The 26,594-nt window shown below is 50.2% G+C and overlaps 1 protein-coding gene across 4 annotated transcripts; it reads right to left on the bottom strand.

Annotated features, from left to right (window-relative positions):
- On the bottom strand, positions 1 to 26,492 carry TMEM8B (transmembrane protein 8B). Of its 4 annotated transcripts, none has more exons than XM_045562832.1 (13): positions 25,765 to 26,492; positions 21,134 to 21,323; positions 20,536 to 20,743; positions 13,589 to 13,722; positions 13,032 to 13,300; positions 12,140 to 12,465; positions 10,141 to 10,234; positions 9,847 to 9,970; positions 9,625 to 9,767; positions 9,170 to 9,348; positions 2,792 to 2,938; positions 2,506 to 2,622; positions 1 to 2,256 (listed from the first exon to the last, which is right to left on the bottom strand). In XM_045562832.1, exons 1-13 carry the CDS (start codon positions 26,270 to 26,272, stop codon positions 1,891 to 1,893), a joined length of 2,805 nt encoding a protein of 934 aa, XP_045418788.1. In that variant the 5' UTR covers positions 26,273 to 26,492; the 3' UTR covers positions 1 to 1,890. The 4 variants fall into 4 exon arrangements, with proteins under 4 accessions (XP_045418788.1, XP_045418789.1, XP_045418790.1 ...); XM_045562833.1 differs by having other exon boundaries at positions 1 to 2,260; positions 25,765 to 26,481; XM_045562834.1 differs by lacking the exons at positions 20,536 to 20,743; positions 21,134 to 21,323 and adding an exon at positions 16,561 to 16,616 and having other exon boundaries at positions 25,765 to 26,481.
- Positions 26,493 to 26,594: the final 102 nt, after the last annotated feature.

Raw genomic sequence — 26,594 nt, forward strand, 5'->3', positions numbered from 1 at the left:
TTGGCATTATGGAAACTTATTTAATCCTCATTAAAATACCGCCCCCCAGGGAACCCCTTCTGACTCCTCCTCGCTGGGTGTGTCCCAGCTCTGTCTCCCCTCTTCAGTGCCTTCTGTGCTCTGTTGACCCTGTCCTGAATCCCAGCTATTCATGTCCAAGCATCCTAGTGACCTGGCTGTATACATCTTAATGTGATGGAATAATATTTCTGGGATAGGAACAGACACCCAGCCCACACCCCCTCACTCCTTCTCACCATTCAGTTGGCCACAACATTCTCTGCCCAGTGGCCCAAGGAAGACATGTGATTGCAGAAAACAGAGAACAAAAGGATGTTTTCCTGGCTTTTGCACTTCAAAAGCCTAGGCCCTGAAGGGAACAGAAAAGACTTAAGGCATAGATAAAAGATTTGGGAGACAAGGCAAGTGAAAGTAAGGCTTTTTCACATTCATATTAACAAAAGGGGGAGGAAGAGAGAGGAGGCAAGTAGTGAGAGTACTGGCACAGAGGGTACCCAAAGGGAGGAGCCCTGGATAGCTTTGCAGGATTTAACAGATGGAGCAACTCATGCCTTGTCTGTCAAGTAAAACCCAGAACAGAACCCCAGAGTAGAAATGGCTTCAAGGTGTGTCTGGGTAGCCAAGGCCTCAGACAAACTCATGGGTCTTTGCATGTGGACAGATGCGGAGAGAACCTCAGGACTGAAAGGCTTGTGCAGATGGAAACAAGAAACCTCCCTGTACCCCAGATGAGCTGTTGGGACCTCTGACTGGGGACCAGGTGGAAGATGGAAGTCTCAGGGGACAAATGAAGTATGGACACTGGTGACCATAGAGAACACTCCCTTAACATCCTGGCATCATGTAAGACCCTCAGAACTCAGCTATGACCCTTGTGGAAAGAGAAGAAACCCTGAATTGACCAATAATCTTTTCTGGCACTCAGGAAAAATAGGGGCTCAAAATAGAAGTTATATTGTTGTGATATTTCTTGCACATCTGAGATGTGTACCTGCTATTCCAAATTCCTGGGATCTCGGCTTCCTTCTGTGTTGGGTGTGGACATCACAAGGGAGGTTTGTCTCACTGATGTAAACAATTTCAGCACATGCACACACATGCACACACCTCAGCTATTGCACACTGAGATCAACAGGAATTGAGGAACAGCCATTAGGAAGTGTTTGAAAATTAACAAAGGTGCCAGATGAGAGGGAGGCAAGTGCATACATGGTGGGCAGTTCCCAGCAGCTCATTCTGGCTGGGCTCCCATCACCCCTGCTGATTTCCTCAGACTCCCTCTCCCCTGCCCCTTCCCCACACCTTTGACCCCAGGAAAGAAGGCAGCACACAACCAGCACATACTTCATTGGAGACACACAGACTCCACCTGCATCAACTCAGGACACCAGCCACCCCAGCCAGCCCCAACCCCATCCATCCCTGCAATCCCTCCTCTCCAGCACAGCACAGCCCAGATGCCACCCCTGGGAAGGAAACCTGAGGCTAGAGTGGCTGAGCCTCCGGGAAAATCTGGAGACTCAGTTTCCCCAAGATGGACTCCATTTCCTCTGGAATGATGCCATGTTCCTGACGGGGCTTTGTCTCCCTGAGAAGGAATCCACGTCGTTAGGAGCGTTCCATATCCCTGGGAGGGACAACTTGGTCCTGAGGGGGCTCTGTGCCCTGCATAGGTTCCAGTCCTTAGGAAGGACTTTATGGATGCAGGAGGAATCCAAGCCCTCAGGAAGTTCTCCATGTACTGGGAAGGGCTCCGGGTCCCTGAAAGAGTTCTATGTTCTTGAAAAAGACTCCATGTCCTCAAGAAATACAGCTTGTCTCCAGTTCCTGGAAGGGCTCCATGTCCCCAGGAAGAACCCTAGCAAGGGTTCATATCCCCCCAGGGCCAGGCCCAAAGCTCCTCTCAGCTGGCACAGATGCTGCTGACAGTGGCCCCTCCTGGGCCCACAAGGCCCAGCTCCTCCTGCTCATTGATGCATAGCTGGTAACCACAGCCCCGGGCCCGGGCTCCAGATGGGACCCGGTGGTCAGTCTTGGCACGAGGAGGCAGCAAGAAGCCCACGCTGCCAGCGATGAGCATATGCCAAATGCTGTGAATGTAGAAGTAGTTGTCCTGGGTCTCCACAAAAGCATAGAGTAGGACGGCACTGCCTGCAATAAGGCTGCCCGGGCATAGGTAGAAAAGCCAGCGGCGCCACGTGGGTGGGTAGCAGTGCCGGCGGCGGACGCTGCGTACTGTCTGGGGGAGGCAGAGAAGTGGGGCTCAGGAACACGAGGCCCTGGAACTCAAACCAGAGCTAGTCACTCTCAGGCTTCCTCTGAGCCCCGGTTGTGACCTAAAGGCACCTGCCAAGACTGGAGTGGGCACCATGAGCAGCAGGTGATGATGACAGAGTCCAAGCCCACTTTAAATTGGGGACCAGATACCCAGGGCCCTACACCCAAGCCCTGCTGAGACCCCCCCACAGCCCTCCCCACCCTTACCCAGGCTGTGGCCAAGATCCCCAGGGCGAAGAGACTGGGTCCAAGCAGGTTCCAGAGTCCATGCCGGTCAAGCTGCAGCGCCATGGACAGCAGCATAGCCCCCAGCAAATACAGCACCTAGAGAAAGAGGACCCTGGGGCTGGACTAGAGCCAGGTGACAGCACTCCTGGGGCTGGGCCAGGATGGCAAGAGGTACTCGGAAATGCCCCCAGGGCGAGGACAGGGGTGGATTTCAATAAACTTGGCTATGGTTGCCCCCCCACCCCCGGGCCCCCTCTGGACTGACCTGCTTGACCACGGGCTGTAAACGAGCCATGGCAATGACAGTAACCCACACGGACATTAAGGAGCCCAGGAAATCACAGAACTGCAGCACATCGTAGTCCATGATGCAGAAAACCACAATGCCTGGCTGGTCACAGGCATGATAGAACTGGAGGAAGAAATGACAGGCATTGAGAGAACTTGAGGCAAATGTCCAGGTCTACAAAACTGGAGGAGGAGGTCACAGGGGTGGTGTGCTGCTGTCAGAGAAGCAGAGGAAATGCCTGACTCCTCTACTCCTGAGAAGAATGCGGTAGGGAGGCCTGGTCTGCTTCATCAGCTGTATGTATCTTGCAGCCCTGACCCTGGTCCTCCCCTTCCTAACCTTCCTAACCTTTCTGGAATGTGCTGTGGAGCGTGTCAGGCCAAGGGGTCCAAATAACTTAAGCTGAGGCCAATTCTATCTCCTTATCATGGGGCCCCACCTATAATCCCCAGCCCTGGCCCAAGCTCTGGGCCAGCGCATACCCCAAACCTCCCCTCCAGGTCCCAGCTTCCCCTGATAGCTCAGACTCAGAACAGAGCTTCAGTGTCAGGACTTTCAGTAACTGGCCCTTATCCCCCCACCCAATGCAGGCAGCAGGATGCACAGTAAGAAAAAAGGCAGCTCCTAAGGCCATGGAGAAAAGCATGGTACTCACACCATGGAGAAGAGTATGGAGAGGGGACTGTGGAGAACACAGCAGAGTAGGCTGTTGAGGAGGTTCGAAGGGGATGCAGGGAACACAGGTGGAACTGGATCAAGTTATACTGGGCATCCTAATTCAGGAACCAAGGTCTGCCATTAGCCCCCTGTGGTCTGTGGTCCCAACCCCTGTGTCTCTCTGCACAGGGCCATGGCTTCTGGCATCCTGCATTCTCTTATTCATGTAAAGGGTTGTCCAGGGATAACCTGTGCTCTATTTATCTTAGAACATCTGCTGTCACCTTTCTTAGAATTTCTAGGTAGAATTTATGTGATTTCAGTACTTACTGATGCACAGACAATAAGAACATGCATAGCTGTAAGGATGTCTTTGGCGCAAGATGATGAGAACACGTATTCCTCTGTGGACTTCCTAGTGATCATGTGCCTTATGAGCCCATCAAAAAGAAAAGATCTTGAACAGGATGTCTGAGGACAAACAGCTCCAGGTTGAGAACAAACATCACAGGGGCATGCTCACTCCTGTCATCTAACATCCCCTGCTCCACGTCAGGAAGAATGGGTTGTTGTGGTGATGGAAGCAGAGTTAAGAAAACGAAAAGGCTATAACTGGAGAAAAAAGGTTCTGACCTATATAAACTTTATCAAAATCTACTCATTGGAGCTGACCGTGAACCGTGTCAACAGACATTAGGAGATCAAAAAACGTTTCTTAAGATTTTGTGACTCAATCTTGATTTCCGTCCCCACCATGTTACCCGAGGTCCTCTGGGAACCATGGCTACTGAAGACATCTTGTGGCAGGAGAAACAAGTTGATGTAGTTGCAGACAGGGTTGGGCTAAGTACCTCAGGCTGAAATGAAGCTTGGGCAGAAGACTGAGTGCTGTGGCACCCAAAGGTGGCCTTTGATGTGGCTTGATCATTGATGGAAGGGGTCCTTTGGGCACTGCTTTCAGCCCAGATCAGTTTCTTTATCATCTATTAAAAGGCAACCCTAAGTCACAGGGCTCTGATCCCAAAACAGAGGTAGCCTTATAGACCTCAGTGAGACAGGTCCCCAGGCCCTCCAGAGGCACGTCCTTGGGTTGTGGGTAGAAGACAGGGACATACAGTCCACAGCTCAGGAAAGAGATAGCTGAGCAATACCACAAGTCCTTCACTTACTGGCAGCAGTGGGGTCTCCACAACTTCTGGAAAGGATGGAAATGGGAGAAACCAGTCTCCTGTCAGAATGAGTTATAGTTGAGAATGAGAAGGTGGGGGCAAGGGCAGGAAGAATGACTCAGGAAAAGGAATATTATATCCCAAACTCATATCACAAGCAATGACAGCCCAACCTTAATCAAATAGCATCCCTCACCCCTTAGGGAAAAGCAAGAGGGAAAGTGAACCAGGTTTGCTGTGAAAACTGACAGAATTCAGCTCAAATGCAGGGCTGCCCCCAGCAGAACTGGAAAACACACCCAAATGTCAGTCTCTAGAGACAAAGGATGAAAAAGAAGTTGCTCTTGTTTCCTCTGACCCTATTAAAGATTTCATCTGGTCATTCAAATTGCAAAAATTATAACTTCAACAGACAAAGGTGGAAAGGGAGAAGTTAGGACCTTAGAAAAAATAAAATAAAATAAAAAGGAAAATCTAGGGATATTAATTGGCATTGGGAAACTTTGAGTTTCATTCCTTTAAGCTGTAAGACTTAAACGTGGGGGCCTATCTTCTTTCTTTTCCTTCACTTTGGAGATAAAGAATTTTGTTCCTGCAGGTCGAGACTGCCTAAGAATGCCTAGACTTTTGAAAAGGCTTGTTAGTTTGGGAACATGGTTGGTTCCTTCATAATATATTATTAAATTGAAAAAATAAGTTCTTACTGGGAAATTTTCAGAGATTTTTCTTGTGGGTCCATATCAGCATTAGAATTAATGTTTGAAGATGTCTAAGAGATTTTTTTTCAATTCTTTCTTTCTCTTATGTATGCTGATTCACTGGGAGTTAATTTAGTTTCTAAACAAATCAATATTTGGGTCTTTTTCTATTTTAGCTATAGGACATTGATTGTTTTCTGCCTCTAAGGCCAGACATAAGTACTAGGGGATACTAAATTACCAAATACTGTTTTATGATTTGAGTTTTATTTTAAAGCACTAATTTTGCACTTCAGGCTTAACCAAGGACTTGGCTCCACGTGCCTGACTTTCAAGTGTATAAAAGGAAATGCCCAAAAGGTTCTGCAAGAGGGACTTACAACAAATCTTTCAATCTCAGATAATGGAAGATATATATCAGCAGGAAAAAGCAAAGCTGAATCACCAAATACTGAAGACACATTAGAAGAATAATTAATTGAGTGCTGACTATCTCCTAGGAATTTCTCTATACTGAAAGAAGAGGAAAGAAAAATGGAGATACTGTCTCTGGAGTGGAGAGGTTTTAGGGAAATCATCTCACTAATAATATATGACTGGTTATTCACCAAGTATACTAAAAGGTCAAAGAGATTGTTTAAGGTTGTGAAAAATCCACAGGGGTAGAGTTAAAATCGCAGTATGAGGGAATTGTTCCACTAAAAACTGTGGGCTAATTTTTAGATTGGTATTTCTTTTGTCAACAGCAATAAAAAGTAATAGAAACTACACAGAAAAATCAGGGAATTCAAGAAAAGAAATTTAGACTAGAAATTGGCTTCTATTAATATAATTCCAATCTAAGTTGATCCAATCTAACTTCCTCAGGTTTAGCCATTATTTATGAAGTAATTTGGGAAAATTATCCTAAATTGTTTTTTTTCTGTGGAATTCCCATTTTTATAGCTATAGTTCATCTAATGCTCCAAAATGGAGCATCCAGGCACCACAGAATGTAAAACTATACCTGCAAACATATTTAATCCACACAAAGACTGGGATATTTACACTTGAGAGATAATGGAACTTACTGTTGCTCACTTGTTTTCTGTTTTCTGCTTCCATTTTCTTTTGGGAGCAGTTATGGGAGTTTGCCAAGGGACACTGAGAATTACTTGTGACGGTCTGGGGAACAGCAGAGGTCATGAGAAGGTGGGCTCACAGCCAGGATGTGAGCAGTCAGCAAGGAAGGCTGATGTGGGATCTGATTCTAAGGGCCTGAGCAACACCGTGAAGGATACGTGGCTTGGACGGTATGGGTTAGAGCTGCACAACTGAAATGTTTGATACATTTTCCCTGATGGTTTTTTACACTTGGTTTGGTTGCATTTTCTTATCTCCTGATTGGTGCTTATCTTTTAAGAATTTGGGGAAAGCTAATAAACCAAGGTCATGTGTTTCTGTACATAATCTAGGATTTATGAGAAACTGAAGTCAGGTTAGTAATTTATCAATGCATGCTCACTGCCCTGGTGCAAGAGGGGCAATGTAGTTTAGTGATTACACGTGAGGCACCTGGAGTCAGCCTGAGTGAGAACCTTGGCTCACCAAGATTGTACAGTAAAATACTCGCTGTCTACCTCAGGCAAAGTATTTAACTTTCCCTCATCTACAAAAAGAGATAATAATAATTATAGTGCTATTACAAGAATTAAATTAGCAGTGTCTGACACATAGCACACATTCAGTAGATGCCATTTTGCTGTTATCATTATCTGAATTGTTTGGCTATATACAAAATCAAGTGCTACATTTCTAGCCTGTTTTTGGTTTTTTACGTATATTTGACATCTATAAACTCCTAAATTAAAAACCTACTATCTGCTCCTATGTCCTGGATAGGAATAGATGTGCTATTCCTGGGTAAAGATTGTCCTGGATTATTTGGAGACAAGGAAGGTAACTGTCATCTACCGTCCTGGTACTGAAGGCTGCAATATGACCAATGGGTCCTTAAATGGACCCTGCTGCAGAATGAAATAAGTCTCAGTAAAGAATGGCAAAGGAGGGACAACAGGGAAAACCGCTGGGGAAACTGGAGGACCAGCAGCTCTGTGTTTTGGCTCATGTGGAGAAAGAGCAGGAGTTAGAGCAGGACTTAAGGCAACACCTCAAAGCCAGTAGCTTTTCCTTAGTCTTTGGCCGTATTTAAGAAAGTGAGAGCTCTTTATGTGGTGCCAGGCACTTGAAGCTCTCCCAGCGTTTCTACGAAGGGAAAAGTCTTTTTTCTTTCAGGTTGATATGCCACTGTATCCAAAGAAGAGTCATCTAGCAGAGAACACTCTGGAGCCAACGCCTAGGATGCTCGTGTCAAGTCCAGAGAATGAGCATGCTCTCCCCACATGCTCCAGGCTCCTGACACACTTAGGTGTTCTTACTAACAGTGAATCACATTAGATCTACATGTAGCCAAGAGTGGGCTGGCGGAACAGCTGTTGCTAGAGAATTTGGTGAGCCACAGTATAAAGGGCATCTGGCAATATGAAAGTGATAGTGTCTAATATAAAAATAGAATGAGGCGCTGTCGCAGAAGGTCTAAAAGGAGCCAGCCAAGCAAAATTGGAATATGTTCCTCTCACTCAGCTTAAAGGACCAAGGTTTCTCTATACAGCATGGTTAGAGCCTCTTCCTCATCTATGGATGAACCCCTGGGAGGACTCGTGACCCTCGGTTTCAGCACATTTGCCCTCTGCTTTCTCCCAAATGATAAGTAGGATTGTATAATTTGGACACATGTCTGATCTAGCAACGCTGGATGCCAGGGAGGCATGTCTTGGTTTCTGTGATATCCTTGTCGCCAAGGCCTGAGGACAGTCTGAATCCATCTAAAAGCTCACAGGCAGACACTGTACATCACAAGATGCCAAGAACCCAGAGATGAGATGAAAAGATCCCTAGATGCAGCACCTCAAGGGGAAAACAGTCTACTTAGGGGTTAAGTCACATTATAGACTCACTTCTCTACCTTTCCTTATATCTGTGATGCCTGCTTATAACATGAACTCATCTGATTATGGAGGAGTGGGAAAACACAGGGAAGGGACTGTGGAAATTCTGTAATGGGAGGAGAGAGGTTTAAAATTATATTAATTTTCATCAAAATATACTCCTTTAAGCTGGGATTTTATATATACTGCCACTTCCCATAATGCCTCAGGACACAGTTAAGTCCAAAAAATTTCTCAGAACTCTGAGAATCAGACTGTCCTATAAATTGCCCAACATAGATATCCCCTCTATCTTCCAAAGGATGCCATGAGAAATCAGAGGCCTGGTGACTGTATGGGGCGGGGGGGGGGGGGGGGACACCATTTCATATTATAAGGACAAATATGTTAAAGATGTAGAAATCTCCAGTACAATGCAGAACATGCCAGAGTAGCTAAGCCCTCACAGCATGAAAGACGTGATGAAGGTAAAGACACTCCACACAGGTGTGGATGAAAGTGTAGATTTCCTGCCCCTACACAGAGAACAGGAAGGTTCCATACAATTCCATACTGTAGGACAGTTGCTCAGCCAGTGTGCTGAGTAAAGGTCCCCTCGGCCCTCAGGGTGGACAGAGTGTGGGGCAGCTGGAGACCTACACGAATTACATGAAGTTGCAAACAGCTGTGTTCATTTACCCCAATGTCCCTTACACAACTTACCATTTTCTGTGCATGCCGTGATAGGTTAGAAGCACTGCTGTGGAAGACATCCCCAAACCCACGGAGAACATGCTGGAAATGTAGACTCTCACGCACCACCATGTACAAGGACACAGTGAAGACGGAGACGCCACCACATACCGTGGAGAAGAACATGGTGAAGGTGTAGACAGCAGCTTCGAGCACATATCGGCTCCGAATGGCCAGGACCACGGGTGGCAAAAACATGAGGTTGCTCAGGCAGAGCAGGAGTGTGGACAGCAGCTGGAATCCATAGGAGAGCGCGTCCGCACTGTCGGTACAGCCCCAGCCCCGCCACCCTGCGGGTAACGGTAACGGTGGGGAGCGCACAGGGTGGAAGAGGACAGACGAAGCCGTGGGTTCGGCAGACACTTCTGCTCCTGGCCTCTCGCCAAGCCCGAGGCCATGGGTATCACCCTGGCTCCGCGCTCCCATTCTCTCCAAACCCACCCCCAATTCAGGCTGGTCCTCCCCGCCCCTCCCGCCTGCCCACAGACCCACACGTCCACCCCTGCCCAGGCCACCGAGGTCAGCCCCGAAGGCCACACGGCCCACTCCCTCGCCAGCCCGCTCACCAGCCTTGCACTCGCAGGCCGCGTACAGGTAGTTGTGCGTGCGCAGCAGCTTGCACTGGCCGTAGGGCCCGCAGTCGTCCACGCACGGGGAGAGGAAGGTGCGCAGCCGCACCTCGGCTGTAGCGTTGCGGCACCGCACGAACCTGCGCACACACGCAGTCACCTGGGGCCGCAGGTCGCCCCCGCCCCGGCCCCGCCCTCGCCCTGCCCCGAGCTGCTCACCGAGACCCCGTCCCGCATAGGGAGCGGAGGGCTAGGAACCAGGTCCCCGTTTGTGGGAACGGGATTCGCAGCCTGGCCACTCTGGAGGTGGCACTGACGGAGAGGAGGAAGCCGGCTAGGGACTCTAAAGAAAGAAGGGAGAAGGAACAGTGAGAGGGGGGTGGTTAGTGTAGGGTCAGGACCCAAGGACCCTCACCCACCTGCTCCCACTTCCCTGAACCCCCTACCCCGTTCCGCCTCCATCACCCGCACCCCCACTTCCTGCCTCCTCTCCTCTCCCATTCCTCACCCCACCTTTGGAACAGGTCACTGCTGCATCCCCCAGGCTCAAGGGCACCTCGTGAGTCAAGCATCCGAACACTGTCACATTTTCCTGGTGCACGGAGCTCTGGGAAGGGCAGGTATGGAGGTGACCACCAGCAACCCCGTTCCACCCTCCAGGTCCGACCACCACCCCCGGCCAGACTTCTACACCTGTTAACCCACACCTTCAACGGACAGCCCATTCCTCCTGGGCTCTCCACACCAAAGCTGCTCTCTCTCCTCCAGCCTTGGAACAGAAAAACTGGAAAACACCAGATCCTCCAGAGCAGAAATCTTTCAAAGACCGATGAGAAGGCAAAGGCCCATTCTGAATCTTTTCTTTGGGCAGAATTGTTTCAATTCTGTCCAAGGAAGAGAGAACACCCTCGTTTTCAGTCCTATCTAGCTTACTAGGGGGGAGGCGGGGGTGGGAGTTGTTGCTGAATTTAGAAACTTAAATAGTTATAGACAAAGTAATTGTCAGGTTTCCCATCATCTTCACTTGGACGTGAAGGCAGGAGGAGTGTAAAGAAACTCACTCCTCCTTGGGTGAAATGATCCTAGACACAAAACGGTGGTAACAGAATGCCCAAGAGATTAAATGTGGCAGCCTGGCTGGGATTAAAAGAAACCAGATATCAGCAAGAGTGAATGTAAGGGGTTGTCTACAGGAAGAAAGGTAACAAGATGCCATAAGCTCACCTCAGTCAAGAAAGATTTGAGGCAGCTTATTAAATACATAAAACAGGATAAAAATAAATGCATGAGGGAAACTTAATCAGGATAGGAAAATAAAGTCTTCCTTAATGTGGGCCATATATTTGATACTGACTTCTAAGAAACCAAAGCAAAGGAGGAAGATTCGTGAATACATGAGATAAAAGTTAATCAGAGTCTCTGGAAAGTCGCAGCATCCAAAGGGGAGGTTCTCAGATAAATTCTGGTTGAAGGAGCACTGCGAGTTGTCATGCATTCTGTCCTCAACCACAGGAGTTTCATACAACTTGCTTATAACTTCCCTTAATGCAAATCCAGAGCGATATGCCAAAGTATTAATATTATTCAGTGAAAGTCATTCTAGGAGGAAGACAAAAAAAAAATGTCCTATAGCTATGCAGTTCTCTGATCCAAATATCCAGTCTGATCCAAGGGGAAAAAATCAAACTATTTGGAGGGAAAGATCAGAGCAGATGTGCCAATATACCTTTCAGAATAAATAGAGGTGTGTGGCAAGTGTCATGGCATACAGACAGGTGGAATGTAAACATGCTCATTAATGGGAATGGACAAGAATGCAGACAGGGAAAGGGTGAGGGGCTGCAGGGGGGCTGGGCCTCTATTCTCAGAGTACTGAGAAAGAAAGAATGTGGGTAAGGCTGTCCTCTAATTTGGGTTCTACAGTTTCAAGGTCAAATCAAGACCTCACTGTCATTGCCCAAAGGCATGGTAATAAGCAGACATAAAGTACATACAGTCTTAGCCAGAACAGAGAAAGAATTTGAGTACAAAAATAAGGAACATCTTCAGATTGAAGAGCCAGCTCCGTCCTGACTTAGCAGGACCACTACAAAGTTTGAGCCATGTCCCATAAAAGACCACACCAAGCCATAGACCAGGCCTCAGACTGGTTGATGGGAAAGTGGTCTTTAGCAATCAGAGCTGTTCAAACACAGACTGCATGGCCTAAAAGGTGATGAACTCCCCATCACAGGAGGTATGCAAGAAAAAGTGGACAACTACCATAGAGAAAGGCCGTTTATACGTGAGAGGTAAGCCTACAAAATTGGGAAAATTCAGATTGCTCTGACTTGACCATTCCTAGCAGAGTCAATACTCAGAGCATGTTTGTTGACTGGAACTGGGCTAATTGGCAGGATGGGTGGAAGTAACCTGGACAAGCTTCCTGGAAGAGGTAAGGGCCCCCACACCCCTGACACCTTCCCCTCCAAGCTCTCCCACAGGGCACCTCCCAGCTCTCCACAAAGAGTACCGCGTTGAGCTGGAGCTCCAGGCTGAGGACGCCTCCGCTGTCCAGCACTGGCAACAGCCTCAGGGCGAACACAGCCGGGCGCTCCGGGGGAAGGGCCACGCTGGGGCCAAAGAAGATGTAGAAGTGGACGGAGAAGGTGTCCAGCTCGTTGCGCAGAGTCGGGCGCACTGGCCAGCAGTGCTCAGGTGGGGATGTGGCCCCAGGCCCTTCCACAGGAGTTCCGAGGGATGGCGGCTCTGGGGGCAGTGGCTGGTTGCCCAGTGACTGGGGCATGTTCATGGCAGCTCCAGGGACTAGGGCACGGGACAGGCTGGGCTGCGGGCATTCTGTGAGCAGAGGAAACCAGAGCTGAGGTCTGCAGCCCTCAGAGCCCCGATCTGACTCATAACCCAGGTCTAAGCCAGACAAGATTTAGCAAAGGGTGGGGAGCCAATGTCCCTTGGGAGTGTAGGACATCCATAGTCACAGGGGTTTCCTAGTGGTGACAGCTCATGTTAGGTCATGTTGGAGGGACCCAAGGTCATCTACCCTTCTCCAAGGGCAGTGAAGACACTGTTGGGAGAGATAACTGACGGGCTGTCTCACTGCCTTGCACTGGTTTTGGCAAGGACAGTGTCCCAGAGGTCCTGGCTGTCCCTGCCTACCCCAGGAAACTGAAACAGATTAAATCAAGGAAAGTAATGAGGCCCTTTAGTTGTCCCAAGTCAGGTACAAACAAATGATCTGAAGGCCTTCCCCTGACTTGGAGCTCCAAGTGGGAGGACTTCAGGGACTGTGATGGAGCCTGGGCACAGTAGGGGAGATTGTAGGGATGTGGCCGAGGGTCACTGTCACTTCCCAGCCATAGATGTCTGCACAGGCTGGGTGGCTGGGGCAGATGTGGGGTTCTGACCTTGCAACCGCACACACAGTTGGAAGCGGATGGTCCTGCCAGAGCCCCGGGATGGTGCTTCCACACGCACGTAGACCCAGTGTCCCCAGGGGGGCAGTGCCAGCTCCAGCTGGCATACCGAGGCACTTCCACAGGCCACAGAGCTTGAGTTGTGCAGGGGTGGGGCCTTGGGACGTAGGCGCAGTATCAGGGGACAGGCAGACACCCCATGGCCCCCCACACACACCAGCTGCGCCGAAACCCTGTATGTGAAGCTGGGCACAAAGACCCTGGGCAGAGGAGAGGTTGGGGGTAAGAAAGGAAAAACAGAGGTGAGAGGAACGCCAGAATGAGGGAAATGCTAGGAAGAAGGGGGCACGGAGAGGGCAGGGGACAGGGATACAGCAGGCCTTGCCAGGTCTTTCCCTCTGGGAGAGGGGGAGGTAGGGATCCCACCCACCCTGGGGGGGTCTGGGTCCAGTCTGGCCAGAGGGAGAGCAGGACCAGGCAGGCAGGCAGGCTGAGAAGCCCAGAGAAGGAAGAGGGAAAGGGCCAGGTTTGGGGAGTAGTCGACTTACTTGTACAGAGCTGAGCGATTGTGGGGGGAGAGGGTTTGCTCTGAGGGACGGCCAGGAACCAGCACAGCCACGTCCAGCAAGCGCCGGACAATCAGCTGAGGCTGAAGCAGGTACTGACACTCATCCTGGAGACCCTGAGACAAAAGCAGGAGTGGCGGAAGGAGAGACAGCAGAGGTGCTGCTAAACCAAGGCAAACAGAACCTGCTGGACTGGCCAGGGAGGAAGCCCCTCTGGCCTCCTGCTCTGATCGAGGTCTAAGCTCTGGGTCCTTCCTGCCTGGGCAGTCATTTCTGATCACCTCTGTCCTACCTCAGTCTGCAGGGTCTGCTGGCTGTTTTTGGACTCAAGCCCAGGCCCTCCTGACAACAGGCCTCGCCTGTCCCTTACCCCAGTCTAACCCCTCCTCCCCGAGCACTCCTGGCCAGCCCCACAGCACTGTAACTCAAACCAACCCATTCTCCCACCAGGGCCTCAGGAATTCAGAACACCGGCTCTCTGAGGGGCATTGGAAAGCTCCTTCAAGGCCTCCAGTCCAACCCCCTCCACCACCACCACGAATCAGACCCTTCAATTCCCGTTACTCCTCACCCTGCTCCCTTCCAAGTGCTTTAACACCCCTGATGAAGGGCCATTCATGACCTCCCAGGCCACCTCCAGATTATCAGCAGTTTGAGAACATTAACCTTGTCTTATTTTATTTTTGTTCCTCCACACACAGGGCCTAACACAGAGTGTACACCTCACAGATGGATGTAATAAATGAATCGGCCCAGCTGGGAGCAGCCCTGACCTTAATGAAGCCAGAGCCCGACATCTTTGACTCCCCTCCCTCCACGCTGCCCTCAGGGAGCTCCCCCACAGTCTGCTCCGTCAGCCTCAGACTGTGTGTCTGCTCTTAGTGGAGAAGAACCACCACGGCTCCCCCAGCTTCTTCTCTCCTGGATAAACCCTTGGCCCCTGCTCCTCTACCCTGCTGACACCACCCCTGGCCCACACAGCCTCCTCACTCCTCAGTGAGCACTTTTGTTACTGTTCCCTTCTGCAGCATTTGCAGCTATAAAAGCCCTACAAACCTCACAGTTTAGAGGAGGCAGGGGCTCCTAATTAGGCTTCTCTGACCTTCTGGACAAATGGCTTCATGCTGGCCCAACAAACCAGAAGCCACTATTCACTTATGTGGTTATTCTGACCAGGACATACTCCAGACCCTGTTCTGGGACAAAAATTCCAGGCCCTGACATCCCACTGAGTCCCAAGGCATGGAATAAGCCAGCCAAGGCACTGGCTTCCAGCCAAGCTCCACAAGGCTGGAAAGGGGTCTGTGCCTTTTGCTTCCCTGTATCCCCAGTGCCTGGCACACTAGCTGACTCACGCCAGGTGCTAAAGTAGCTGTTGAGTTAAAGAAGGCTGACCTAGTTGCTCAGAAACTTCCATCTCTGATATGCAAAGTAAATGTTCCTCATCTTTGGTGTCAAACCCTAAGGACCAGAAATACCCTCACAAGTCATGTCATTGACCCCATCTCCCAAGGCAAGAATCACCACCACAACAATCTTGCAGTGAATGAGTCCCAAGGGTAGGGGCTCACACTCAGGAGGTGGCTATCTCCAGGCTAGACAGTCCAGGGGAAGAAACACTTGGCTCCACGTTTTGCTTATGGTTGACTTAACCAAAGGATCAGTGGACATGACCTATCTGGTTAAGATGTGCTCCTTCCTTAAACTGTATAACGTGCACATTCAGTCCCCTTCTCTTTTATGTGGAGGGAGTATTCAGTCAGTGGATATAGGGACCTTCACCCTGTGATGGGGCCAGAGAAAGGCCACCAGAAGTCAGGTCCTCAAGAGCTGCCCAGGCAGAAGCCAAATGAAAGAGTCCAAACTGAGTCAACAGGCTAAACTAACATCAGCCATCACAGAAGGAACAAGGCCAAAGCAAGGAAGCTCAAGAAACCAGGAGGAGCAAAGGTGAGAAATGGATATAGTCTGAAAGATCCTGGAGTGGAAGGCAAGGTAGATGGATTCCTAGCATGTCCTTGTATGTGTGGGCTCTGGGTTTCTTCAGAAAGGCCCAAGTAGAGTGGCCAGTGCCAGGCTCTGGGTAGGGCTTGCAGACTGGAGATACCTTCTCTGTGGGAACAGCCCACGACCCAGCAGAGCCCCTGCCCACAGCCAGCCAGCACCGATCAACATGGCAGTAAATGAGTGCTGGACAGATTGCAGGGAGACCATTTAAGGCCATTGTGGTGGCCCAGGAGAAAGCTGGGGGAAGGAGTGCTGAGAGTGGAAATGGACAGGAGTAGATGCTTTCAGGGCATGCTTTAGAAGTAAAGTCAATAAGACTTTCTCTTTATGGACCGGTTGTGAGAAAATGAGGAATAAAGAGAAATCATGGATCACATCTAAATTTTGAACTTGTGTAATTGGTGGATGACAGTGTCATTTACTGAGAGGATGACAACTAGAGAAAGAAGAGGCTTGGACTGGGAGAAGTGAAATGGGAATTGAAGACTTTTTTACTTTTAGCTTCATTTTAATTTGTACATACTAAGTTTGAGACATTTCTTAGACATCCAGTTGGAGATGTCAAGTAAGCAGTTGGATATAAAGCCTGAGATTCAAAGAAATTAAGGCTGGCTGAATACTCATGAAAGGCATGAACTTACAGATGGTATTTTAAACTATTATGCCAGAGACACCAAGCAAGAGAATGGAAAAATAAAAAAGAAGTTGCCCCAGGACCAAGCATTGGGCCACGGCAAGTACAGATCAAGCAGAGGAGAAGCCAGAAAAAGACAGAGAGGAATGAGCAGTGGGCAGGAGGAAAACCAGACAGTTCTGTAAAGTCACAAAGGCCAAGAAGAGAAAGTATTTTAAGAAAGAAATATAAGGAAGTAGTTAAAAGCCAGTCACTAATTAACTCTGTGGAAGACAACTAGGGACTGGAAGGAGAAGGGAAGAGGAAGACTTACTTTCCATTGCATATGCCTTTTGTATCTTTCAATGTTGTACCAGGTACATATATTACCTATTTGAAATATAAATAAAATAATTTAGGAGGAGGAGGAAAGCAGAAGCAGCACTATCAGCAGATTTTTTTTTTTTTTTTTTTTTTTTTTTGAGATAGAGTCTCACTCTGTTGCCCAGGCTAGAGTGCCGTGGTGTCAGCCTAGCTCACAGCAACCTCAGACTCCTGGGTTCAAGCGATCCTCCTGCCTCAGCCTCCCGAGTAGCTGGGACTACAGGCATGCGCCACCATTCCCAGCTAATTTTTTCTATTTTTAGTTGTTTGGATAATTTCTTTCTATTTTTAGTAGAGACGGGGTCTCAGTCTTGCTCAGGCTGGTCTCGAACTCCTGAGCTCAAGCAATCCTCCCACCTCGGCCTCCCAGAGTGCTAGGATTACAGGCGTGAGCCACCGCACCTGGCCACTATCAGCAGATTTTAACCACTTCAGTTGAGATACTGAGTCATGCTTGGTGCTAGGGGGTGGGTTCAACAGAATCCTTTCTTCTGTACAATTTGTTTCTTTGCGTTCCTTGCAGTTGTTTTTCATTATTTTACCTACTTTTATTTACTTTCAAATCTGAGACCTCAGAAGAGAAAGCTTCAAGCAGAATCTGTGCCCCAGTGTTTGGGAGAACTTGCCCCCTATGAGCCATTTGGGTGCCAAATGGTACCCACAACCCAAAAGCCAGCCCCTCAGGGAAGACTGGCAGCTGGGCACCTCAGAATGAACACCTGCTCCAGGACAGGAAAGACGAGATGGAGGCATGGGGGCAAGTGGTTGACAGAACCAAGGGGACAAGGAAAGGCAAAGAAATGAGATCAGTTTGTGACACTTTGAGTTTGAGAAGGTGGCAGAAGGGCAATAAAAATTTGCCAAGTCCCCACCACACGCCAGGCTATGTGCTGGGTGCTAGGAATATGTAGAGAGTAATACAGACACAGGGTCTAGCGGAAGTGCGGGACTAGAACTCAGGAGAGTGGCCTGGACCAAGTAAGTCACTTCCCTTTTATAACCTTTCAAGGCTCCATATACACAAGGAAACAGTTCAAACTTCTAGGCCCTTCATCATCTGGCTTCCTCTCACTCCTCCACCTCCCTCACCCACCCCAACACCTGGCCCACACCGAACCACTTCAGTTCCCCCTGCTAAGTTTTGGCCCATGCTACTCCCACCACCTGGAATGCCATTCCCTGCCTTCTCGACCTCAGGCCCCACTTCCTAACAGTATCCTAATACCACCTCCACCACGCTAGCAAGCTGAGTTAGCCATCTCCCCTTTACCCTCTTAAAACATCTCCAGTATCTTAGTAATACACGTCTTATTGCTCTGTGTCACCAGCACCCATCCCAAGGCCTGGCACAAAGCAGGTACATAAAGGACTAAGGGCTGAAGGGAGATCTAGGCTCATCCCCAAAGCTGAGGAGGGCCCTAGAAACAGCACTGCCTTCTTATCGCTGGGACTCTTTAGTCCGCACCAAAGGATATCCCTGAACCTACATAACTTCCTGTGTTTGTCAAGCCTCAAGGAAGTCAGAACCATGGTACAAGGAGGAAACAAGTTGAGAAGATGGAGGAATGCTCTGGACAATGAACCGAAAGGCTTGAGTCTGGGAAACTAACCAGGGTCTGGAGAACTTAAGAATGCCTAGAGGCCAGTATAAGATTCCAGAAGTTAATCAAATTCTTAGAAGAACCAGACACAAAATCCTTACCCCATCAACCTCTAGAACAGGCCTAACTGAAGAGCTACATCTCTCATCGTGTCCAGACCCACTGCCACTCATGGGCAAGGGGGAACTGTGCCCTCTTCTCTGTAGTCTCACCATGACCCTGGGGAGCTCTGCTGGCTAGTGTTCCAGTTTTAGTACCACTCCTCCAGACCCCACTTGCTGTATCTAGATGCAAATGGACATGTCAGGCCTCGTTCTTTTCTCACTGCCCAGCTCCCTTTGATCTGGGCACTTTGAATCACCCTTTAGGTTTTGAGCAGCCGTTCTCTGTACTGCTACCTCTGATTCCCCATTGTCCCATTCTGGCAGCCATGAGCAACCCTGACCACTCCCTGCTAGGCCTCAGCTCCCACAATCCCAGCCCAGGCCTAGGCCCCAGGTTCCTCCAGCTCTGGGAATGGTTTTTATATAACTAGAGCAGGGCTTCAGAAGGATTTTCCCTATTAGCTCTTACAAGGTAATAAAGAATTAGAGTTAGATGGCTGGGCACGGTGGCTCACGCCTGTAATCCTACCACTCTGGGAGGCCGAGGCAGGCAGATGGTTTGAGCTCAGGAGTTCGAGACCAGCCTGAGCAAGAGAGAGACCCCGTCTCTACTAAAAAAATAGAAAGACATTAGCTGGAAAACTAAAAATATATAGAGAAAAAATTAGCCGGGCATGGTGGTGCATGCCTATAGTCCCAGCTACACGGGAGGCTGAGGTAGGAGGATTGCTTGAGCCCAGGAGTTCGAGGTTGCTGTCAGCTAGGTTGATGCCACGGCATTCTAGCCCAGGGAAAAGAGTGAGACTCTGTCTCAAAAAAAAAAAAAAAAAAAAAAAAACAAATTAGAGTTAGCAGGGACAGGCTCATTGGGATTTGGCCAAAAACCTATGAAGGCATTCCTTCTAACAGAAGATCCCTTAGTTCTGATGGGAGCTAAGGCCTACCTAGAACCCAGAGCCTTTTCCAGGCAAGCTCCCAACATGCTCTCATCCAGAGGTTCCCAGGCCTTGACAGGAGTTCTCTTGTAAATCACTCTCAGGAAAAACAGCCCTATTGCTGAGGGCTAGAGATGCTACCTTAGCCCTAGCAGTGCCAGGCACTTGTCCTTGTACGTGTCGCAGCCCATTCAAAGGCACTATTAACACTTGCTCTGAATGCTGGGCCAAAACAGGAGGAGAAGAGGTGAGTGTGACACAGTTATAGAGTCCCTGCCCTCAAGGAACTCAGCCTAGAAATATATCCGAGTCAAAACTACACTTGATTGGGAATTTCTGCCCCTCTCAATTCTCAATGACCAAACCCCACTAGCTTTCTTGTTGTACAATGTCCTGTGCCTTAAGTCCCCGCTCTGCTCGTGGTTGGTCCTTCACCCTTATCACAGACCCCACACATGGCCATTCCACTCTGACAGTGGCCAGCTCATCATAACTTCCTTCTCCTCCGGTGAACGGGAGTAGGAAACTTCTAGACCCCCTCACTACAAAGAGGGAGTCTGGCCTGTGTAACACATGAGAGTGGCAGGAAAACATTATAGCATTTCCTTCCCCTCCAAACCAGAGAAATGTCTTGACCATTGAACTTGCCCTTCAGATTTGGACAACCTCTGCTCTGTGAAAGCAGTGCCTGGGTAGTTGATATTTAGAGGAAAGGGAGGCAACAGTCAGGATGAACACCAGCTTCCCAAAGCCTCCTTTTAATAGGAAAAGGCTTCTCTTATGGTCTTCCATAGGGCGCGGGAAGCTGCCTGAAATTATGATGGAAGAGGAATGCATTCTTCCGGATGCACTAAAGACTGGGCTGTGGCCTAAGAGAGTCTTCAGAGCTATCATCAATCAAGATGTAAACTAGACCAGTTCCAGGTTTGTGCAGCAGATCTGACCAGTCTGTAGTTAGCTTCTGACCACCTTGATTAGCCCTTGTGCATTCCCATAGGAAGGAACCTACTCCCAGTGCCAGAGCCTCTGATTCCAAACTCTTGACATTCCCGTCAGCTTACCTTGGCCCACTATGTCTTCCTAAGATTCCCAAGTTGCCTCCTGAAGATTGTGGCCTCTGGCCCACCAGGTGACCTGCTGGCCTCTAGCCATGTCCCACCCCAGCCACCCCTGTGCTGTTGCCCACCCTGGCACAAAGCTGGTGTGCCAGGGAGCCTGTGGAGGGAATTTACCAGTGATGGAAGGGCAGCTCTGGCCCCTCCTGCCCTAGGCAGCATCAACCCACCTTGACAGAGATGTGGCCGTGGGCCTGGGGAAGGTGGGCAGCCAAGAACCAGTCCCCAGGTAAGGGGCTGCTGACGTTAAAGATGCCTGAGGTGCGGTTGGGCAGTGTCCAGCTGAGAGTCAGTGAGAAAACCCCAGGCACAGCTGTGTCCCCTGGGAAATGTGTGTGCAGGGGATTGATGACAGGGGGTGCCCCGGACCGGAAATACCTGGGGGACCAGAATTAGAAGAGGAAGAAAGCAGACAATGGGGTAGGAGGCAGGAAATGGGGAAAAGAAAGGAGAACTGTCACTCATCACCAGTAAAACAAGTGGATTCCCTATACTGACACATACAACAAAGTGGTTTCAGGTTAGGGTTCAGGCCGTAAGGGGTGAGAGGTCAGCTCAGGCGCTCACACAGTCATACAGTAGTCAGGAAGTGGTCAGGGGGCAGAGGTCATGGCCCTCACTCAGTCACACTTCAATCTGGACAGGGGTGGGGTCAGGGTCAGGGGTCAGGGTCAGGAGGTCAATTCAGATACTCACAAAGTCACACTTTAGTTTGGAAAGTGGTCTGGGGTTGGAAGTGGGGGTCAGGAGGTTAACTCAGGCACTCACACAGTCACACTTTGATCTGGGCAGTGGTCCCCAAAGGTTCCCCCCTGCTCCTTGAAGATGATGAGATTCCAAACAGCCAGGAACGTGTCTTCAGGAACATGGAAGTGGAAGAGCTCGGTGCTGGCAAAGGAGCGGAAAGGACTCAGCTTGCGGGGTGAGCAGGTGGAGTAATCAGTCAGGAAAAGGCCTCCTGGGAAGCAGGAGAGAGAGAAAGGAGCAGGGCAGGACAGAGGGCATTTCCATTAAGCAACAGGCATGCCAGTCTCCTCAGCAATAGCACCAACTCAACAATGTCTCTGAGCCAGCAACTGGATCTCGTGCTGCCCTGGCCATCACCTGGCTAATCCTTGCAGTGACCTTCTAAAAACAATAATAACCTCTTTTTACAGATAAGGAAACTGAGGCTCAAACCTAGACCAAACTGAGGATTCAAACCTAGCTCTGTCTAAATCCAAAACCAGGACCCTTTCTGTGACTTCACAGCTGCCCCTCACTTAGGAGCCATTGTCTTCTCTTACCAAGCCTAACAAAACAGAGGTGTGGAAGGTGTGTGTGTGTGTGTGTGTGTGTTGGCATAGACTCCTAAGCCACTGAGCAGGCCAGAACTCCACCTGTGGAGCTTGGGAGTCAGTATGGAACTGTGTGACTTCCTTGTTTATTTTCTTCCCCTTTCTGTTCCCCTGTGGTCAGAAGCTGTAAAAACCCTCAGAAGCCTCACAAGAGCTGTCTGTATGCTGGCTCAGGGCAGGAGAAGGGAGGGGAAAGTGTGGTAAGGCTGCAAGGGGCCTGCTTGGGTGGCAGAAGCAAGGACAGGAGCTGGCAGGCCACCATGAGAGTCCCCAGGAAAGGAGGAAAGGAGAGTCATCAGGCCCTCTAGGGTCAGAATGTGCAGCCAGGGGGGCGTTTCCCCAGAGGGAGGCCCAGGGAGGCAGTCAGTTGGTAACCCAGTGGAATCTCAAACCACTTGGGAATATTCTCAGAGCAGGCCAGGTTGGGAGGTGGGGAGGAAGTGGTCATCTCCCGCTGAAATGCAGAGATACCTGATTATGATTGTCAGGAGCAGAGCCCAGGTGAGCAGACGTCATGTCAGCAGCGAGCCAGGCAAATGCATGGGGGTAAAACTGCTATAATAGTGCAGGTAACACAGTAGCTCAGCAGCATGGGGATAGAGGAGCCCAAATGGCAGGTGAGGTCCCCAGAGTAAATCTCTGGGGAATCTGACTGCCCTGGAGACTTCAGACAAGCCCCTGAGAAGCCCAGGAGGATGGCTCCAGGACAGGTGAGAAGTTGGGCAACTCAGCAGCTTCAGGACAGACCAGGGGCAAGGGGTAGGGGAGCCCCTGGAGGGAAGTTTTCAGGCAAGTAGGAAATACCCAAAAGGCTTACCTAGTCTGATAATCTCTCCTTCTGCAGATGGGAGCGATAACTCCAAAAATGAAGTGTTTTTGAAATAACAAAGAAAGGGAAAGGGAGGCTGCTGAAGGAGGAACACTGTTTAAGGTTGGCCGCACTGAACTGGAGCAACCTCAGGAGTCACCCTCCAGGGAGCTGCCCTACATAAGTGGAGGCCGTTGGCCCTAGACTGGCCTGTGCTCATGCTCAAAGGCCGTGCTTAAACCCAAGTACAAGTCTGTCAAGTTCAGATCACATGATCAGTCTTAACTGTCAGCAAGGAAGACCTGCCACCTTGCAGGCTGAGCACTGCCCCGGAACCCAGAGAGGCTCACAGAGCCTGAGAGGGATGAAGGAAATGGAACCAACTGGTGGGGAAGATGGGTTTCCTAGGAGCCCTGGCTGTGACAACTGGGGAGGCAGAAGGCCAAGAGCTGAACAGCCTGGCTACTATTGTTAGAAGAAATTAGAACTTGGAGCACCCTCTGCTGGGGTTAGGGGAGGGCTGCTCCGCCTCAAAGCTGGTACCAAGGATGGGTCATCTGATCAGCCATTGCTACTGTTAGGAGAAATGTTGGTCAGTCCCTCAGTGCAGACTCTCAGAGAGCTTGTGAATGATCTTTGGGAAACATGGATAGACAAGCACAAAGATCTCTGTGCTTCAAAGGATCATGGTAGGCCCTGGAGAATTGCGGAACTAGCTAAGACATCCCCAAAGTGGCCAGGGGCTACAGAGGGCACAAAATAGGCTAGTGGGAAAAAGGAGTGAGCAGGAGCTGAGAATTCTGGGAGGAACCTGGAAGAAGTTCTGAGGGCAGATGCTTGAAAAAGGGTCCACAGCCCCATTCGCCTTTGGTGTGAGATTTGAACGGGGCCTAAGCTGTGTCCAGAGGAAACATGAGTAAAGCTTCTGGGCCAACCTCAAAAGAACGTTTCTTGGAGGTCCCAGTATTTCTATGATGAAGTTAGGGCAATTCCCTACCACCACCCAAAGGACACACGCACGCAAGCACATGCACACACAGGCTGAGGCTGGCCCTGCTAGCGACAACACCAGGTAGAACAAAATATCATTCTTTGGAATGGCAGGGTATGCCTGGGTTATCAACTGCAGTCAACTAAACCCAAGGAAAAGATCCAAGGATCAGGCATGGGGCTAGGAAACCCAGGAGGTAACTTCCATTCCTGAAATGAGATCGCAGTTAACAATAAGCTTTGTGCAGCCTGTGCTATGATGGTCCTGCAACACTGCCAGCCTCTCCTCAGACAAAACTCAGCACCTCCATTAGGTCACAGAGCATCCTGCGCTCCAGGCCACAATTGCCAAGGCGCTGACCATTAACAGCACTGAGGGCAGCCCTGCCTGCAGTTGAGCCTATTTGGTACTCTTTTCCAACTGCATTACAATTCTCCCCAAAGCACCTGAACCTGCTTCTGGGCAATTGTGTTTTTATTCACAACTTGCAGCTTTATATGCTCTATGGCAATTAGTCACTCTCCTTCCCTAGCCAGCCCAGTCTTGCCCAACGGGCTCATGAACAAAGAAGCCATGATGGCAGGGATGGAAGCTATGAATTGGGCTCAACAGTATGGACTGCCCCTCATCAAAACTGAAAACCTGACTGGCTCTGCCTCCATTGAGTGACCAACTTGCTAGCCGCAGTAACCAATGCTGAGCACCCCCATGGCTCCCTCCTGCAAGGAGATTGCCTAGGGGTGGATGGATTACTTACGTATGTTGTGGGAGGCACCCAACACTGCCTTCATCCTAGGAACTATCCACCTCTGAGAAAGAGCCCACAGCCCCATTCACAGCTTCAGGGATCTGTCCGTATGAGGAGTAGATAGAGCTAAAGAAGAACATGCCTGGACCACAACATGTCCCTCCCCTTCACACAATAACACAGGCACTCAGAAGATACTCCAGCACACATGCACCCCACGCACATACATGTGACTACACTCACCAACACATAGCATGTACACATGTGGCATATGCCAGCATTCCCACAGATCCCTCAGTTATACACAGACACATTAGTGACCACGCATCTCTGCAGGGGCTGTGACCTTTGATGTGCATTGATCTCCTAAAGTTTGTATAATAAACCAGGCCCTCAGAGCTCAATGGAACCCACCCCTGACCCCAAGCTGCTCTGTTAGCTATTATTGCCCAGACTCCATCAGGTACATCTCCATCCTAGCCAGAGTGCCACTCACCAGTGGTGGCTGGGGGCTGGGGCCATGAAGACTATAATTTTTTCATGATGGGGCCATTGTTATGGTACATCCCCTAGACCAGGACCCTATTCTCCTCCCACATCCCACCCATTAAAAAATTGGACCTCTCCCTCTCCTAGCCAAGTCACTTACTCATCGGATGGTGGCCCTTGGCTGATAACCTGGCAAATGAGGAACAGTTTGTGGATAAAGCCACCTTGTGAGCAGACAGGGAAGAAGAGATGTTGTGCTTTGAGCTTTTCCCTACTTGGGCCTGTTTTTCTATGAGGCATATATTGCAGTACAAAAAAAAAAAAAACACTAGTATGGGATAGGAATTAGGAAACCTCTTTTTCTAGCCCCAGCACAGCTACTTACAAGCTGTATAACCTAGGGCAAATTGCTCCCTCGCTAAGCCTCAGTTTCCCCATCTGTAAAATGGCCTCTGAGTTCCACCCCTGCTCTAAACGTATCAGGAATTATTCCTAGGTAAATCAAGCTTCTTTGGAACAGGACACATTACATGAAGAAACTCATTATAACAGCAGTTAATCCATGTCCATCTGTTTGCTACATGTTATCTTCAAAACTGTTTTCTTAACCTCATTTGAATGCATGCCCAATATCTCAAAGGTTTAGGCTGTATCTTCCCATACTGGATAAGAGGCTTCTGGTGTGGGACTATGTCTCCCCCATCAAACTCTAAGAGCAGAAGCAAAGCCCTCAAGACTTCCCTTGGAAAGCAAGAGTTAAAATGGGGTCAGGATAGACACCAGAAAAGAAAATTTTGGAGTCTCTGTCCTAGTAATTATTAACCACCTGCTGAGCCTCAAAGCCAATCACCACTCTTCTGACCCTGCCAATCCCTTTGTTGTGTAAGACCTCTCTCCTCCCTACTTCTCCCCACTTGCTCCCCAGTGACCTAGTTGCCCAGGTCCCACCTCTCCTATATCTCTCCAGCCCACCCCTCCCTGCCGGAACCCCATTCCTGCCTCAATCTTTCCTGCTTCTGCACTCACCAGCCCCTGGGCCAAGGACAGAGAACAGCAACAGCAGCAATAGGGCTGGCGGCAGCTGGAGCCCAGACCTGAGTCTAGGCTGGGAGAGGGGCAGAGTATGAGAGACGGGGGGTGCTAGTGGGAGAGACTTGGGTAAACACAGAGATGAGGGCAAAGGCTGCGATAATGGGTTGGGCTGGGCTGGGTACGGGGGCTTGAACAAGGGCAGGGGGTGGGATGGAAGCAGGGGCTGTGATGGGGACTGGAGCAAGGGCCGGGGTTGAGCCAGGGCCTTAAGTAAACACTGGGAGTCGGCTTGGGACAGGGACTGGGCTGGGATTTGTGACAGGGAGTGGAACAGGGGCCGAGTCGGGGAGGGGGGCCAGGTCAGGGGCAGGAACTGGAAGGGGAGCTTGGATTGGGACCCAGGCCTGGGCCGGGGCCGATCGGGGGAGCGGGGCGAGGGCGGGGCCGGGGGCCAAGGCCGGGATCGGGATAGGACGAGGGGCCGAGACAAGGGCTGGGCCATGGCCCGGGGCGGGGGCGGGGCCGGACAGGCCAGCGCGGGGCGCTCGCAGAGCTGACCCGCGGCTCCGCTCCCCACCCCCTGGGGGCGGCCTCCGGTGTCCTCGCGGGCCCGGGGCCGGGGCCGGGAACCTGGGTAGGAGTTCAGGCCTGGGCGACTCCGGGCTGCGCTGAACCGGCGATAACCAGGCCCCGCGGCGGCGGCCTCGGCCTGACGTCGGTGTGTCGCTCCGCCCCCCGACCGGTTGGACTGGTCCCTCTCAGTAAAGCCCGCCCCTGTCCTATTCTATTGGTCTCTAACTTAGTCCTGCTGGGCTTGGAGGACA

Source organism: Lemur catta, chromosome 10 (genome assembly GCF_020740605.2).
Source record: "Lemur catta isolate mLemCat1 chromosome 10, mLemCat1.pri, whole genome shotgun sequence".
Classification (NCBI taxonomy): Eukaryota; Metazoa; Chordata; class Mammalia; order Primates; family Lemuridae; genus Lemur; species Lemur catta.

Excerpts from the sequence above, each read along its gene's own strand:
- TMEM8B (XM_045562832.1), bottom strand. The coding sequence starts at position 26,272 with ATGGCCCAGCCCTTGTCTCGGCCCCTCGTCCTATCCCGATCCCGGCCT. Across the intron at positions 9,768-9,846 it reads CTATGCGGGACGGGGTCTCG|GTTCGTGCGGTGCCGCAACG; the intron begins GTGAGCAGCTCG and ends GTGTGTGCGCAG. Across the intron at positions 9,349-9,624 it reads GGCCTGCGAGTGCAAGGCTG|GGTGGCGGGGCTGGGGCTGT; the intron begins GTGAGCGGGCTG and ends CGTTACCCGCAG.